The sequence below is a fragment of the Brassica napus genome, chromosome C5, assembly GCF_020379485.1.
Source record: "Brassica napus cultivar Da-Ae chromosome C5, Da-Ae, whole genome shotgun sequence".
Classification (NCBI taxonomy): domain Eukaryota; kingdom Viridiplantae; phylum Streptophyta; class Magnoliopsida; order Brassicales; family Brassicaceae; genus Brassica; species Brassica napus.
In genome coordinates, this window is record NC_063448.1 from 1,429,864 (window position 1) to 1,447,361 (window position 17,498).

At 35.1% G+C, this 17,498-nt stretch overlaps 4 protein-coding genes and 1 non-coding gene across 8 annotated transcripts; 2 read left to right on the forward strand and 3 right to left on the reverse strand.

Annotated features, from left to right (window-relative positions):
- The first annotated feature begins 795 nt into the window (after window positions 1-795).
- On the forward strand, window positions 796-4,186 carry LOC106401464 (casein kinase 1-like protein 13). Of its 2 annotated transcripts, none has more exons than XM_013841988.3 (14): window positions 796-1,300; window positions 1,393-1,433; window positions 1,517-1,586; window positions 1,697-1,845; window positions 1,949-2,044; window positions 2,127-2,197; window positions 2,275-2,336; window positions 2,416-2,479; window positions 2,566-2,650; window positions 2,710-2,836; window positions 2,919-3,010; window positions 3,097-3,160; window positions 3,511-3,647; window positions 3,747-4,186. In XM_013841988.3, exons 1-14 carry the CDS (start codon window positions 1,225-1,227, stop codon window positions 4,008-4,010), a joined length of 1,398 nt encoding a protein of 465 aa, XP_013697442.2. In that variant the 5' UTR covers window positions 796-1,224; the 3' UTR covers window positions 4,011-4,186. The 2 variants fall into 2 exon arrangements, with proteins under 2 accessions (XP_013697442.2, XP_013697441.2); XM_013841987.3 differs by having other exon boundaries at window positions 855-1,300; window positions 3,097-3,181.
- A 1,000-nt stretch (window positions 4,187-5,186) lies between these two features.
- On the reverse strand, window positions 5,187-10,599 carry LOC106400247 (protein unc-13 homolog). 2 transcript variants are annotated; one of them, XM_022702967.2, is made up of 6 exons: window positions 10,418-10,599; window positions 9,420-10,052; window positions 7,947-8,831; window positions 7,423-7,878; window positions 7,152-7,338; window positions 5,187-6,540 (listed from the first exon to the last, which is right to left on the reverse strand). In XM_022702967.2, exons 2-6 carry the CDS (start codon window positions 10,017-10,019, stop codon window positions 5,555-5,557), a joined length of 3,114 nt encoding a protein of 1,037 aa, XP_022558688.2. In that variant the 5' UTR covers window positions 10,020-10,052; window positions 10,418-10,599; the 3' UTR covers window positions 5,187-5,554. The 2 variants fall into 2 exon arrangements, with proteins under 2 accessions (XP_022558688.2, XP_013696076.2); XM_013840622.3 differs by lacking the exon at window positions 10,418-10,599 and having other exon boundaries at window positions 9,420-10,320.
- Window positions 10,600-10,767: 168 nt separating this feature from the next.
- On the reverse strand, window positions 10,768-10,886 carry LOC125588152. The gene has a single exon (XR_007324546.1). It is a non-coding gene; the product is annotated as a U5 spliceosomal RNA (small nuclear RNA).
- A 151-nt stretch (window positions 10,887-11,037) lies between these two features.
- Window positions 11,038-12,415, forward strand: LOC106397002 (60S ribosomal protein L23). The gene is made up of 3 exons (XM_013837525.3): window positions 11,038-11,173; window positions 11,257-11,541; window positions 12,072-12,415. The coding sequence occupies exons 1-3, from the start codon at window positions 11,161-11,163 to the stop codon at window positions 12,194-12,196; spliced, it is 423 nt and encodes a 140-aa protein (XP_013692979.1). The 5' UTR covers window positions 11,038-11,160; the 3' UTR covers window positions 12,197-12,415.
- On the reverse strand, window positions 12,216-14,812 carry LOC106397001. Of its 2 annotated transcripts, none has more exons than XM_013837523.3 (3): window positions 14,614-14,812; window positions 12,638-13,784; window positions 12,216-12,564 (listed from the first exon to the last, which is right to left on the reverse strand). In XM_013837523.3, the coding sequence occupies exons 2-3, from the start codon at window positions 13,703-13,705 to the stop codon at window positions 12,412-12,414; spliced, it is 1,221 nt and encodes a 406-aa protein (XP_013692977.1). In that variant the 5' UTR covers window positions 13,706-13,784; window positions 14,614-14,812; the 3' UTR covers window positions 12,216-12,411. The 2 variants fall into 2 exon arrangements, with proteins under 2 accessions (XP_013692977.1, XP_013692978.1); XM_013837524.3 differs by lacking the exon at window positions 14,614-14,812 and adding an exon at window positions 14,340-14,574.
- Window positions 14,813-17,498: the final 2,686 nt, after the last annotated feature.

Consider the following 17,498-nt stretch of genomic DNA (forward strand, 5'->3'; position numbering starts at 1 on the left):
AAAAATATAAAACAAAAAATGTATTCGTCCTTTCAAGGTCGGGTGATAATCTAGTTTAGTCCATGTTCGGAAACGTGCTAGGCGCTAATCGGGCGGTCGGGTTGGACCTAGCACCTAAAGAGAAAATCGGGGATTAATCGGAAATTATGCGGGGCGAAATTTTTAAATGGTTTACTATGTTATAAAACATGTTAATTTTTAATTATGTATAACATTAATACATTTTCATGTTTGAGATAGTATAAAACACACAAATAGAATATATAAACTTAATATAGTGTAATTTTCATCAAAATTACGAATATAAATGATATTTATAAAATTTTAGATCAAATAAACAAATAAAAATATTATTTAAAAAAAGAATAATAATAATAATAAAATAGATTAGGCGGCTAGGCGGTCTAGACGGTAAAAAATCGGATATCCGATTTTTTAAACCGATTTGACATAAATCGGGGCGGAAGAGTCATGCGTATCGCCTAGGCGGCCGATTTTTAGAACATAGTGTTAAAAAAGAAAAAAATAAAATAAAATATTTTAGTGCATGACAGTGGAAAATACTTCGAACGCCGACCAAAAAAAAAACAAATTATTCGCTTATTACTGTTTAACCACTTTAATGTTGAAGCTACAAGGCATCCAATTCCAAACACTAAAATACGTACGTAATTAACCATAAGCATTAACATTATAAAATGATGGACGACCTAATGTTGATTTTTATATTATTTAATAGAGAATCAATCAACAGTGCTATTAATAATGCCGAAAGGGACAATTAAAAAAAAAAAACAAAAATTAGGTGAAACTTTGTTTCTATTACCATGTGTGTGGGGAGAGCTAGATAGATAGATGCAAATCTCTTTTTGATATGTCTGATTAGATTATTTTCCAAAAAAAAGTCCAGCTCTCTCTCTCTCTCTATCCGTATACAGTTTTCTTCGTCTCTCTATCCTGCAAGATAAACCACTTCTGATCTGAAGACTAATAAAGTCTGAATCTTGGTTGCGTAACATGTCGGTGACAGCTCGTATGATTGTAAAGTAGATTGCTTTAGGGGTTGTTTTCGATTTTCTGATTCATTTATCAATTCGATCGGAGATTAAAGGTTACTTAGAGCTCGAGTTCGTTCTTCTTCATTGAATTGAATTGAATTGGGGTTAGATTAGATACACAGAATAAAGGAAAAAAAAAAAAGGTTACTTTTTTGATTGGAGATAAATGGATCGAGTGGTTGGTGGCAAGTTCAAGCTTGGTCGAAAGCTTGGAAGTGGATCCTTTGGTGAAATCTTTCTAGGTCTTTTTGATTCTTCTTTCTCATACTTCTTTGTTTTCTCTTCCAACCTTTTGTTTTTTCTTCTTCTTAATGAATTTTGCATTTTGGTTCAGGGGTGAATGTACAATCTGGAGATGAAGTTGCTGTTAAGCTCGTAAGTTGTAATGATTCTAGTTTTAGTTTAGTGAGAAGCTACTTCTGTTAAAGTTTTAATTTATATATGTTTATATGTGACAGGAACCTCTTAGAAGTAGGCATCCTCAGCTTCATTACGAGTCAAAGATTTATATGTTTCTCCAAGGAGGATGTATGTTTTTTTTTCACTCTTGATCTTTTGAAAATCATTAAAAAAAAAAAAAACATACAATCGTTTTTATTTATAATTTATGTAATTGTGTATTTTTGTGTTATTTGAAGCTGGTATTCCACACCTTAAATGGTTTGGTGTTGAGGGTGAATACAACTGTATGGTGATCGACCTTCTTGGTCCTAGTCTGGAGGAGTTTTTCAACTATTGCAGCCGATCTTTCTCTCTAAAGACTGTTCTAATGCTCGCTGATCAGATGGTATATATATATAGAGTTTTTTTTTTCCTTTTTCTTCTGGGATTGTATTTGGTTGCATGTACTGACATGACACTATGCTTTCAATTTTGATGTCTGGCTATAGTTAAACAGAGTCGAGTATATGCATATACGAGGCTTTCTCCATCGTGATATTAAGCCTGATAACTTTCTGATGGGCGTTGGCCGCAGAGCAAACCAAGTTAGTTTTTTTTCCTTCTCAAATGACACTACTGTTTCACAGCTTTGGCTACTTTCTTACCTTTTGTTTGATCCGTTTGCAGGTTTACATCATTGACTATGGCTTAGCAAAAAAGTATAGAGATCTTCAAACACACAAACATATTCCTTACAGGTACATACTTCCTCTCTCCTCATGATGTGAGAATCCATGTTCTTTCTTAAACCTTAATCTGTAATGTTGCTTCTCAGAGAAAACAAGAATCTTACAGGAACGGCTCGATATGCAAGTGTTAACACTCATCTCGGAATTGGTTAGTTTCTTTTTTCTCTTGCTTCTCATGTTTGCATTTACCTTTAGACTAATATTCTAATATAACATCTCGTACACAGAGCAAAGTAGGAGGGATGATCTGGAGTCTCTTGGCTATATGCTTATGTATTTTCTCCGAGGAAGGTAAATAAAATTTGATAAAATCTACACTCTACTCCCTCTTCCTTGTATTATTATACTTGTCACTGATCCTTCACTCTACTCCTCAGCCTTCCATGGCAAGGCCTTCGTGCAGGAACCAAAAAGGAAAAGTATGACAGGATCAGTGAAAAGAAAAGACTCACACCAGTCGAGGTATTTTTAACTTCCCTTTTCCCAATTGAAAAACTTGAATTCAAATCGTCTTTTGGCAGGTCCTCTGTAAAAGCTTTCCACCTGAGTTCACTTCCTACTTCCTCTACGTGCGTTCGTTACGGTTTGAAGACAAACCAGACTATTCCTACTTAAAGAGGCTTTTCAGAGACCTATTCATCCGAGAAGGTTTAGAACTTACTTATCCTACTGTACGTTTGTTTACAGAAGATAACTCAAAGAAACTGTCTTTGGTTTCCTGTTTGTGCAGGTTATCAGTTTGACTATGTATTCGATTGGACTATCTTGAAGTATCCGCAGTTCGGGTCCAGCTCCAGTTCTAGTTCCAGTTCCAAGCCAAGAGTAAGTCCACCATTATGAAGTTATATATGATCAGAATCGTTAGTTAGAGTATCAACATTCTCACGCTTTTCCTCTCTTCTCAATAGCCGAGCCTAAGACCAGCTCTGAACATTCCAGCACCATCTGCTGAGAAAGTTGAAAAGCCTTCAAGTAAGCATCTGATTTCTTCAAGTAAGTGTTCTAAAAATCGGTCTAAACAGCGCCTAGTTGGCAAATCGGATCTAACCGAAACGATTTTTCTAGAATTGATTTTTAAAAAATCGGTCTAGGTGTTCAAAAAATCGGTTTAGACGGCGTCTAGTCTGGGAATCAAATCTAACCGAAACGATTTTTTAAAAAATCTGTCTAGATGTTCAAAATTTTCGCCTGAATAATAAAATCTTCTATGAGGTGTATAAGCGATTTCTTGAATATTGGTTATATCGTTATGCCATAGCCACAACGTATTGATGCAGTTGTTGAAGAAACTCAGATACTAACAGACTGTGGTTAATATGCAGCTGGGAAAGAGACTCGAGATAGATACTCAAGTGTTTTCGAGGCATACACTAGAAGAACTGGCTTAGGAACCGGCCTTCAAGCTGATCGGTCTAGTAGACCGAGAACCTCAGAGAATGTTCTTGCATCTAGAAACGCGGTTACTCATCATCTACCTCCTTAAAATTACCTCACTTTTTTTACTGTTTGGTAACTTGAAAGATCTTAGACCTTTTTGTTTTTTTTTTGGTTGAATCAGCTAAACCAGGAGAGATCAATGACTTCATCTAGGAACCAGAGTTCTTCGAGAAAAGCAGTAGCGGGATCAAGTGTTCGAGCTACTTCCTCAGCTGATTTCGCAGAGAACCGAACCAGCAGCAGGCTCGTCCCAAGCAACGGTCGTTCCTCGACAACGCAGAGGACACAGTTTGCGCCTTCTTCTTCCTCAAAGGCTGCACCGTCGAGAATTCCTCCTGACGTTACACTAGAGTTTCTCAGTATTGGGAACGGGAAGAGGAAGTGATGGATGATAATTTATTTATCCATCTTTTGTTCGACAAGTTATATTACCTTTTATCCTCCTGGTTGATTACACTGATAACAGTGTGGATATTAATATTTTCGAATTATGTTTTATTAGCCGTATAAACAACATGGTATTAAATATTAATACTCAGCGTTATAACTTATTATGCTTTATTTCATCTCTATCTTTTACATATGCAAAACTTGGCAAATATTTTTACCTTGTTTCATTTTAATAGTAAAATAAAAGTCGTTTTAAATTTTTTAATGTAAACCATGATATTTTTATTTAGGAAATATACAAAACTAAATGTTTTTTCATCTGTGTACAAAATTCTATAACAATAATAGAAATTATGAGAAAATATACAAAATTAAGTGTTTTTTAATTTGTGTCTAAAACAATAATTGAAATAAAACGGAAAGAGTATATTATTTTGTATTATTTTGATGATTATTAAAAATGTATTGTCACTTTTTGTTTGGTTTATCCAATTCACTTTTGTCATTCACAGTTTAGTTACATGGCCTAAAGCATTGACCAAATCTAGCAACTTTCAGACAAACCAAATCACAAGTTTACTCCCATAATTAGACAAAAGGGTTTCTATTGTCTGAAAAAAATCTATCACTCAAGACTAGGGGTGGGCAAAAAAACCGAACCGAACCGATCGAACCGAACCGACCGAACCGAATTTCAAATCATTCGGTTGAAGATTTTTCCAACCCGAACGGTTCAGTTCAGTTCGGTTTAAACCGAACAGAACCGATAAACCGAAGTGTTTTTATAGTTATTTAAATTTAAAATATTAGTAATATCAAGATATTAAAATCCTAAGGTTAAGCCCACGTAATTTCCTTTTGCACGAAAGAAATCTTAATATAATTTGATTTCCATGACATTTCGTCTAACTTTTGTAATATTCGTCATTAAGCCCACATAATTTCCATGTTAATTTTTTTTCAATAGCGTATACTTTTAAACCCTAAAATTAAAACATAAACCAAGTGTAATTAAAAACAAAAGTTTTCTGCAACGTCTCTTTTCTGCGTCTCCTACTCTCCTTCCTGCCTATTTTTCCTTTTGGTGGTGTCAATTCTAATAACTTCAGGTGAGATTTTTAATATCAAGTTATAAGAATTTGTTACATATATTTATACAACTGAAAAGTGAAAACATCAAACTATTTTTTTAGCTTATGTATTACATATATTTATTATGACCAACGCGATTATTTCATGACAACCATACATTTATGTATTAAAACATGATTTCTTGTACAATAAATAAACTAAGAGAAAATCTATTAAACCGAACCGAACCGAACCGAAATACAAACCGAATCGAATACAAACCAAACCGAATATAAACCGAACCGAACATAACCGAACCGAAATCGATCAAAACCAAACTAACTATGGTTTACTTCAGCTGGAAAAATTCTAGAACCGAATTAACCGAACCGAACTCGAACTGAACCGATAAAATAACCGAAGTGCCCACCCCTAGTCAATACAATGATTAGTGATCTTTTCCAGGTGTCACCTCCGTCTACCCAACTGAAACGATTTCTTCAAAAACTGATTAGCAACACGATCATCTCTATAACAAAGAACTCTCAAGATCGTGTTCGGATCCGACCTGTTCCATCTCCCAGTCGTCGGGGGCATAGGAAGCCTTTGTCCCGTCCCGACCAAACCCATCCCACTCGCTTCACACGTCGCGATGCTAAAATCTTCCACGAGCTGCTCCGTTGGCTGACTCATCAGCTGTACAACACCTTCCACCGTCTCCGCCTCTCTATCCACCACCTCTTCAGGTATCAACCCTTCCCCGCACGTGCAATAAACCTTCTTCAAACTCTCGAAGTCTTCCTCGATCATCTCGTGATCTGCTCGGTAGAACACTCGCGAGTGTCCTCCCGCTAGCAGAATCGTTAGAACCACTTCGAAAGAAGCCTTCATGACTTCTCTCATCGCCAACGCTTGCGCTCTATCCGCGAGGATCGCCGTCATCAGCGTTAGGTTCTGTTTCAAGATCCGTAGCGCGGGCTTGATCCTCGCGTTGGCGACGTCTCCTACGTAGAGTCTCTCGTAGAAGACCGAGTACGAGTCGAGGAAGATCAGTCTGTAAGCTGCCACCTCGGAGACGTGGTGGAACGCGGTTTCGATCCCCGCTTGCGTGGAGTCGAAGTAAGAGGAGGAGGATGAGCTTGTGCGTTCGCGGTGGCGTTTGCGCGTGGCGGGGAGGACGCTAGGGTTTAGAGAGAGGGATTTGTTGAGGGAGTGGAGCTGAGAGCTTAGGAAGTGTAGAGTGTTGAGGCGAATGTAGAGGCGTTGGGTGCCGCGGCTCGTGGAGGGACGTGGGTGGTGGCCGTCGGAGATGCCTAAGGCGCCGCCGCTGAGGCTGTTGAGATCTTCGCCGGAGGCAGTGCATGGTGTGGCTTTCTTTAAAAGCTTTACGAACTTTGAGTCTCTGTTGCATCTTGTGAGAGGAGGAAGCGTAGGGATGTAGCTCTGTTTCGAACCTAACAAAATCAAAAACAGAGTCAGTAACAGTTATACATAGGCTTGGGCATTTCGGTATCGGTTCAATACATTTTTTCAGTTTTTCGGTTCTGGAGATATAGGATCCGTTCGGATATTAAGAAAAATTGGTTTCAGCTCGGTTATTTCATTTTTGGTTCGGTTTGAGTAATAAAGTTGAAAACCGACTAATATCCTATATAACTTCAAGTCCAATTTGGTTACAGTTTTCGGTTAATAAATTTTAGATTTTTCATATTAAATATCAGGTTTTTTTGGGTTTCAAGATAAAAAAAATCGGATAATTGGGATAATTATAAATATTTTGGATAAAAAATATTTGAGTAATTTTTTTATCAGGTAATTCAATTTATAAATAATATTTTAAAGCGTTTAATTATTTAAAACTAAATATAGTTAATGGTTATAAAAATTTAGATACCCATTCTAATCTGGTTTGGTTTCGATTTTTTCGGTCCAAAAGAAATATGATCCGCTCATTACTTGAGAGGATCTAAATCCGAACAGATCCTTTTTTCGGTTCGTTTTTTGCTCCAAATAAATGTGTCCATGCCTAGTTATATGATATGATTTACATTTTCTTTTCACTCACCACAAGATGCAACGAAGGTAGTGTATTCCTGGAAGAGTTGTTCTAGCCCTTCAGCCAGATCATGAACGAGATCCTCTGTAATACCAATCGGGACTTCAAAGAACTCAGCAATCGCATCGTTAGCTAGCTTCATCAACTCACCAGCAGATTGAGCATATGGTTCTGATTTTGATTTAGGGTTCCATGTCTAAAGAAAAGAAAAACAAACAAAGACTTAAGCATATGACCAAAATGCTTTCTTGAACCACAAGTCAAGATTTGATAAACTTACTTCAGCTTCCTTTGCCCTACTCAAGCATTCTTGAACTGTTTTCAACTTCTCATCAATCCACTGCTTTAAAAGCCGTAGTATAATCGATTCGACTTCATAAGGAACCATCTCTCTAACTAGACCTTTGCCTCCATCTTCACATTCCTCTGAATCTTCAGCCACCATCTGCACAAGAACCTTCTCCAGCTTCCCCGCCGTCTGCAGAACTTCCACAGTCTCTTTAGTAATACTCGACCGGCCAGCTAAGTACTGCATCAAGACCGAACCGTAACACTGGTGTACCGAAACCGAGGCCACACCAGCTGCAACTGAATACCATCTTTTAAGTATAGGGCTGAAACACTCTCGCTCACGCAAAGCAAGATCCTCTGTCTCCTTAGCTAGCTGAAGTAACATCTTCGCCGCTTCTTCTCCTTCCTCTGTTGCCGAAACGTTGTCCTTCATGTTCTCAGTAACCTGAAACATTTTACAACGAATTAAAAACAAATAACAGGAAAATATAAGTAACTTGCTGTTCAAGTTACCTTGGAGAAAGCGTTTTTAATAGAAGCTCTTATATAGTAATCAACACGCTCCCCTGAAGAATCCACCAGCTTCACATCTCCTTTCTCTTGACTACTCCCTTGAGAGATCGTCACGTCCTCCCCAACAATCCTAGACGAAGACAAAGCCAACGGCAGAAGATTCTCGATCAATCCAACGTTCCCTCGCTGAAAATAGTCATGGTAACTCAGCAACCTTTTCTCGGTCCATCCTTGCATAGAAGCCAACGTCGACGTCAAAAGCTTCACGTAGAGAGCCTCGCGATCAGACTTCTTGGCGTCATTAGCCACTTCAGCCAACATGGCGTGAGAGGCACCGAGCAAGTCAGGCTCCATCTGAGAGGTCACAATGTACTGATGGAACAGAACCCAAGTGAAACACAAGTTATGCACGGGACGCGTGATTCCAAGCATCGACCATGTCTTCTTCATCAACTCCAAGAGCTCATCGATCTCGTCAAGAACCAACGTCTCGTCACGAACGTCGAAAATGGACTGCAAAAGCGCCACGTAGAGATGAATGTTGAGAGGGTATCCATCAGCCCAGTGGCATACATCGCTTGCTGTGGTGTTGGTGTTGCGGCATGCTAAGGAGATGACGACGTTACATAGCGTAGCCATTGTTTCTGAGGTTTTGCCGGTGTCGATGGGTTTGGTCTCGCTCTGGCGGATGACTTCTCGGAGACGCATTGCAAAGTTGTTGGTTTTCTCAAGGGGGATTGATGGGTGGAGGAGAAGACCAGCTTCAGTGACTTTAAGCTGTCGTCTCTGCCATATCTGATACTCGTGTACTTCACTGAACTCCGACGTTTTCACGTGCCGGAGAAGCTCTAACGGGAGGATGATCGTCTCTGCTCGCTTACCCGTCTGAAGAATAGTAACATTCAATCTCCTTAGTCAAAATCTAGAAACAGAGATTCTTTCATACTAAACTCCTTTCCATGAATATAGTAGTTTTGAGATTTTTATTTATTTAAAGTTTATATTTTTACAGTAACTTTATAGTTTTTTTTGTTTTGCTAAATTATAAAAGTAACTTTATAGTTCATTTAATCATTTTGCATATTTAATTACAAAATTATTATATGTAATAACATATAATAATTTTTCTGTGGAAATTATGTACTAAATTAAATTTTATTTTTGATATTGTAATTTTATTTTTAAAGTATCTCAAAACTCTAAAACTAAGGGTGTGATTGACAATGGTTGTAGGTGCTCCCCATTTATTTCTACAGCACTAAAATTCACAACAATCAAATTTTAATAAAAAGTTCAAATCACGACTCTTTAAATAACCAAAGATCTAGAGCAAATTTTTCGGAGCTTTCCATAAAATTCTACAACAATAAAAAGTTTACATTTTTTTCTAGAGTAAAATTTTTAAACCTGCGGCCATTACCAATCGGACCCTAAGATTTAGAGAGTATTATTAAAGATAACAGAGTAGCTTACTTGCCCAACAAGCGTCCTTGTTAGGGTTTTCCTTAGCCGAGTGTCACCTTGTTCAGTCACCCTCATTTGTTGCCTCATAATCTCCGCAGAAGTTAACGGTCGTCTAGGCCGAGAAGGCGGGACCGTCAAGAAGCCAGCACCGGGGCTAATGTGACCCGAAGCTCCTATGCTGCTTCCGTTACCAGGGGAGGAAGGAGCAGACGCGGCTCCCGCAGCTGTCGTCATTCGCCTAGACGGAGATCTTTTTAGCATTTTTAACCCTAATGCACGTTTCACTCGGCTTGTTGGTGTCGTCACCACCTCTTTCCTCCCTAAAGATCCGAATGCTGAACCCTTACTCGACCCTGATCCTCCTCCTCCTCCTAAACCGTCTCCTTCGTTGTCACCACCGTTGTGCTTAGAGTAGAACGTGAGAGCCGTTCTGCCTCCGAATCCAGGTGATGACCGACAAGCCGCGAAAAATATCTCATACGCGGTTTCGCGTATTTCATCCTTGTCAAGTCCATCGAGTTTCCCAAATGGCCAGAGAAGATCAGTGTCAGGACAAACTGTAGAGGCCGCCGTGTCGGAGAAGGACTCCCTCCGGGAATGACGAGCCATCACACGGAGGGAGGTAGGAAGGGAAAAAAAAACCTATGCAAGGAAAAGAAAAGATCAAGATGGATTCGGATTTTTATCAAAAATCAGAGAAAGTGAGGAGAGAGAAGTTATTGGTTTTAATAAGGGAACAAAATGAGAGACAGAGAGAAATGAAGAGACAACTTGGATTCGAATCTCTCTCTGTCCTAAGGAAGGAGAGAGGATGTGAGAAAAATTAGGAGGACTACATAATGATAACCATAATTAGCATAATCTTATATTCCAAGTAACTCCTGCCAAAAGCCAAATCTTGTTTTGTTTTTTTCCCTTTGCACAAAATACAACCTAACTTTGTTATCAACAGAATCCAGCAGAAAACATCAATTGAGATTTAGTTAGATGCTTGTTTCTCAACATACCTTTGCACATTCCTGTTTGTTGATGTGTCTGGAAATATAATTTGGTTAGTAGCAATGCTGGCTACAGCAGTCCCCTCTGGCAATTCTGAACGGAGAAAAGAGATCAGTCCAAAACATTGATACAGTAACTAAAGACTAGGAAGAAATGCATTTGTTACACACATGAGATCAGTCCAAAACATTGATATCAGCAAAAAAAAAAAAAAAAAAAAAAACAACTGAGTTCTAGGATTATTAACAAGGATGAGATGACAAACTAATCAGCTTTTGCTACATCAACAAGCACACTGTTCTTCGCCATTATATGTACCCGTGCATGCGAATCAAGATTTTGAATAAAAGGTTGTTGGGTTCCACTATAGAGGGGAAACCCTCCAAAAATAGGCGTATGCCACTTAAGCGTGGAGAACACACGGTATTCTTTAGTAAAAGGCGAAAGAATAGTTCGCTTTGTGCTCACCACATGGCTGAGTGATTCGATTCAATAGAACAAGACCTTTATTTATCGTGAGAGCTTTCGCTCGCTGGTTACTCCCACTGCTCCGGTGTGGGAAGCAAAAAACAGTTCAATAATAATAACTCTTCGTGGGCTTTTAATAGGCCTGCAAATACCCAAAGAGTTGGGCTTTTAAAACACACAAAAGTTTAAAACCCTAGCACTCACTATGCGTCGCGCTTATATATCAAAAGCCGCGAAAACCCTAATTTTCTTACAAAACAGAGATTAGCTCAAGCCGTCCAAAATGTCGAAGCGAGGTTCGTGTCGCACTCTTAGATCTTAAACATATGCAATTTATGAAAGTATTCTCATTGCTTATTAGCTTTTTAATGCTGATTAGGACGTGGAGGTACGTCTGGTAACAAGTTCAGGATGTCGCTTGGTCTCCCCGTAGCGGCGACCGTGAACTGTGCCGACAACACAGGTGCCAAGAACCTCTACATCATTTCCGTGAAGGGAATCAAGGGTCGTCTCAACCGATTGCCTTCCGCTTGTGTCGGGGACATGGTGATGGCCACCGTGAAGAAAGGGAAGCCTGATCTAAGGAAAAAGGTTCTGCCAGCTGTCATCGTTAGGCAGAGGAAGCCGTGGCGCCGAAAGGATGGTGTTTTCATGTACTTCGAAGGTAAACAAAAATAATAATTTACTATTCTTTTTAAAACAGTTAATTTAAATGTTTGAATTAATTAAATAGTTTGTTTTGTCAATGAATAGTTATAGATTTAATAGTGTACGTGTTCCAGACTTGTGTCATGTGTTAACTAACTCGTTTTGAGGTGTGTATTAATACAAAACAAGAGCTGGTAAACTTAAAATGTGTTCTATCGTTACAGATGCTATAATGCTTTAACGCTTGTATCTGCTCCATTTGAACTCGATATTCGTATTAATCTTTTAGTTTAGATATATGTAGTTTCTGTGATTGACATTAACCAGGTTTAAGTCAAGTATCCACCGACACACACGTCTAGAGGGTGTTGATACGGTTACAAGTCTGGGAAACTTAATTTGTGTCCTTCGTTACAGATGCTTTATTTTGCTTTAACGCTTGCTTCTGCTCCATAGGGACTCTACATCTTTCTCTTTTAACATTGATAATTGATTTTCTTAGTAGCATGAGTTTGTGAACACATGCTGATTTGGTATATTGGTCAGATAATGCTGGAGTCATTGTGAACCCCAAGGGAGAAATGAAAGGTTCTGCGATCACCGGTCCTATCGGTAAAGAGTGTGCTGATCTTTGGCCTAGGATTGCTAGTGCTGCCAATGCCATTGTCTGAAGACAAGATCAATCAATCACTTGCCGTTTGGTTTTCTTTCAAAACAAATTTGGGAATTTTTGGTAGATGTTTTTTTTTTTTTTTAATTTTCTGGCAATATGTACGACATTCAAATGTTTTGGTTATATAGACATCTATCAATGGTTTCTACTTTTGTCTTGAAATATTTGCTAAAAGCTGAAAATAATTATAAAACACTAATGATGATTATAGATTCAATGGTCGTAACTGATTGCTCTGTGGCTATGTATGAATGCTAAAGCAACCGAGAAAGATTGCAGAGCAGATAGCCATGTTTGGTATTGAACAAAGTAGCGTCCTCGTGGAAGCTTCTCAATCCTTAGTACACTCGTCTCATGTTTTGATCTCTGAAAACACATTGACTCCATCAGAGTTTAGTTTGATCTATTATATATATATATATAGAAGAAATGTTATTACCTCTATGAATAGCTTGTCTTTTTGTGGTTGGCCATTAAGAAATGTTAAGGAACAACCCAAGTCCCATCCTCCACAGTCACAGTTTCCTTGAGATTTCCACCTCTCTATCAAACTCCAAGGCCGATCTTCAGGCCCTCCATGAATCCCTGATGGAACCACAACATCCACACTTGTCTTAGATCTTGAACTTCCACTTTCAGTTTGTACCAACGTAGATTTCCTCAAGAACTTCAATCCCCAACCTCCGGTTTCTTCTTCTTCTTCTTCTTCTTCAAGAAACTCTTGTTTCACAACAATAGCTAACGTTTCAAGATTTGTTGGAAGGTTGTTTTCCAGTAGATTCGCCTGCTCGTGATCAAAGTTTGGTTGTTGCATCTGCTCATCGTTCTTCATCACACCGACTACTTTTTCACACAATCCTCTATTTTTCTTCTTACACGGTGTCTGTGAATGCTCACCATTGTTGCTGAACAAAACAAACCTTCTCTCTTTGAATTTCTCACTCAACGATGAATCAGAGGACAAGGTTGACACCTTAATTCTACCAACTAGAAGCGATGATGAAGAAGATGATGATTCTCTTCTTTGCAGATGAATCATATATGAATACTCTAAAACACTTTGGTCATCAGCCTTGCTGCTTAAGCTTGCTACATAAACATCTTTTTGATTGTCCAACTTGAAAACAAAACGAGGCGTTCCATTGGCTCTCATAGTGAACTGAAGGGTTCCTTGAGAATCGTCTCTAGATGGAGACGAGAAGGTGTTGTTACTAGGTAAAGAGATTACCTTCCGAGATTGATCAGCAGCAATAGAGTCTGCTCCTGGTTTCCTCAAGAAATGACTTGGAGAAGAAGTAGAGAACTCGTCACTACATGATACTTTGGGGCTGTTTTTAAATATCTGTAAATACTTCCCGCTGCTCAAGACCGCCAAGCATCGTCCATCTTTCTTTTGTAACAAGTTTCTCGACTTTGATATGCTGTTTAGGCTTGAAGGACTCACGTCATTGTTCACATTCATCAACTGATCTTCATTCTTTTTAGCGTCAGGAGTATCACCCTCCATCTTTTACTTTGCTTTGCTCGTTGTAGAACCGGAGTAACTTCGATATTCACACGAGAAAGATTCCTAATCAATACAAAACCTGAGACAAATATAGAAACATATTAAAATTGTTTATGGCCCCTGCGCAAGGATGACACACACAAATCTGAGAAATATTAAAATCTAAATGCATAAATAACCAAGATTCCGATAGTAGTATACAAAAGGTTCGTTAAGACAACTAAAAACAATAGGATTGAAGAGAGAGAAAAGAATTAGAACAAAATAATAGGGGAATGAAACAGAATATTTGTTATTTATAATTTTCCAGTTTAAATAAGCTTTTCTAATTCTTTAGAATTAAAGGAATGCCAAAGAATTATATTCTTTATAAATGGTGTAGTTTTTGAGAAAATAATAGAAATTTACTATTCCATTCATTTTTTATTACCATTTAGAACCATTGTACATGTATAAGAACATATTCTTATCTATTTAGTAGTTAGTACTAAATCATTTGCTTGATTACATTTTGAAAAACGAAATGCATCTAACATTGGATACAAACTTCAAAAAAGAAAAAAAACAAAAACAAAACGTAAAATTCAAAGCTACAGAACATGTTTGGTAAAAAAAGCCAAAGTTCTTGATATACCTGTTTTACCTATAAGGAATATGGGTTATAAGCTCTTCAACTGAAAAGAAAAAAAAACTATAAAGTAACAAATCACTAAACCCTAAGATTGATCTTCAAGATCTAATGACAATTAAGATTTGAGCAGCCAGTTTTTATTTGATAACATCAAGGCAAATAGCACCATTTTGAAAAGAAAAAAAAAAGAAAAGACATTAACCTTTCTCATTGCAATGCTTTATACCTAAATTAAAAACGGATCAAAGACGTATTTTCAGCTAAGATGAAAATTTACCTTCTGGATGATTGCTCCTCTTCCGTTATATGTCTCACCAACTTTTAAGGCATAAGAAATAATGTTACCTCTCCTCCTAAAGAATCATTGAGTAAGAAGAAAGTGGGCAAAGCTTTGAAGCAAAACATATGTGACAATCAAAGAAATGGGTATTGTACAAACATAGCGTGTTGCATCCACTTTTATATATAATCTGCCTTTTGATTTTTTTCGTTGTTTCCACTTAAGTCTTATTTTCTCAACTTTTGGTTAGTTGGCTTCTAGTGGGAGGTGAGGTGTGTGTGTGTTCGGTGGATCAAACTCAACACATATCACTATCTCTTAACTTATAATTATTTTATCTTTATGAACGCAGTTTTGCATCATATGAAGATATGGTCAATGTTTTAAGAAAAAAACTAGATATTAACCCGCACGTTCATGCGAATATTTTTCATTTATAAATGTATTTGATATTATTATAATTTTTATTTTTGTATTATATATTGTGTAGCTCTATAATATTATTATTTATATTTCTTATTCGACGTTATTAATATATAGTGATTTGTTTAATACATTTTACTTTGTTATTAATTTTATTACTTACTAATATATTTTCAAGTTAGGTACAATAAAATAACAATATGAAATAATCAAATAGATAAACTCCTCGAAAATATTTTGTTTAATTTATACATTATGCTATAATATATTTTCAAAATTTACTTAATTGTATTATAAAAAATAAATATGTTTAAGATAATTAATATTTACGTGTTGTGTGTTAAAAAATATACTTTATATTATTTTAGTGTTTTATGGGATTTATAAGTTAAAAACATGGTTTTGTTTAAATAATAAAAATCTATTATTTTACATAGTAGCATCTATCATATTATTTTAGTAGATTTTTTTGATATAGGATATTTTTGGATGTTATGATATTAAGTTTTTGTAATTAAAATTTCAAAATATTAGATTGCTTTAGTTTATACAACATATATATTTTGTTTTTTCCTAGTCATTTCAAAATTTTATTATTTATCATCTATGATTTTATCTTTTATAAAATTTGAAATATTATAATTTTGAGTTTGAATAATTATTTTTAAAATTTTATATTTTATCAAGAAAACTTTGAAAATTACACTACTATATTTGAGTTTGGAAGATTACATGAATTTTGAATATTTTTTGTTACTACAATAATACTTTATTTTATAAAATATATTAGAATTTTTGGTAATATTTGTACAAAAATTTCAAAATATTTGTTATAAATAAAATAAAATGTGTATTTATAATTAAAATTTGATTTGTCATTAATATTTTAAATGAATTACTAAACTTTCGTAGTTTTCTAATAATATTTTTTTTAATAGTATATGAACTAAATGTTATTATTATATACTATTATATTTTGTATATAAACATTTTAAACAATATATTGTTGAGAGTTTCTAATAAATTTATTTTTGTATAAATATTATATAGTTTACGAATTTTAACCCATTTTTATGATGAGTGATAATTTTTTTAAATGAAACAATTTTATAAATAAAATTTGTTAATTTACCAATTTAATATAATGTTTTCAGATTTTATTCATATAACACTTCTGTTTTTATATAATACAGAATATAATTATAGAATAATAAAATTTTAGTTAATATTGATTTATAAAAATATTATATTATTAATTACAAAATTAATTGAAATATTATTTTATAAAATATTTAATTTTTGAAGTAAGATTTTGTTAGATTATTTCTCAACATATTTTGTTATAATTAGAAAAAACAAAAATAATTATTATTAATTTAAATAATCAAATGTGTCATATTAAATGATTTTTTAAGTGGTCCTATTATGACTTGTTAATAGTAGATAAAAATAGGACTCTAAATTAATAAATTAGATGTTTAGTTCGGAATTTATTAGTTTGATATGGAGAGTAAATTCGATTTTATTTTCCATAAAATAAAATATTAGATTTTATTTAAAGTATTTTATTCAAATATATTAACAAATTAATATGACGTCTTTCTAACTATTTTTGTTATCAAAAAGATATAATATATTTGGCACAAACATTTTTGGATTTACTTTTAAGATAATAAGTTTCGTTAAGATATTATGATTTACGTATTTGAAAGGATTGAAAGATATGATTCTCATATTTTGTAGAAGTTGTTATAAGATGTTAAGATATACAATATTTCGAATGTAGATGGTAGGTTAATAAATAGAGAGCTCAGAATATAAGGAACAAAGTCTTGAAAATTATATATTACCTTATCAAATATAACATAATAACAAAATAAAGAAATCAAATTAAGTTGTTAGTGGTTATTTTGTTTGCAAGACACGTAACTAAAGTCAGATCAAATCTGTTCTTGATAATATGTTTCTAATATTCTTTTAGATAATGATTGTATTTACCAAATTATTAGATATTAATCTTATTTGAATTACAAAATATCTAATCTAACATAAAAGACACATGTATGAATTGTATTTAGACCTATGATAAAAAAAATATTATTTATTTAACATAAAATATGAACATGATATAATCTCTATATGATTGAATCTTGTCTACTGACATTCTCTAAGTTTAACAGAGAAAAGTGATCTCAATCTAAATGTGCGTCATCGTAAGAAAGAACCAAGCAGTAATGCATTAAAAATCTATCAACTGACCACAATTACAGTATACTATCTTCTTTCAATGTTATTATAATGAAAGATGGAGAAAAATATTAATTAATCTAATGTTTCTTTTGATGCAGTTTATGATCTCAAGAGAAGCAAATACGATCATATATACCAGCATGAGGTCTAGTTAGAGTTATTGTATTGTTAATATAATAATATATAACAACCCTCGGTTTAGTTTTATT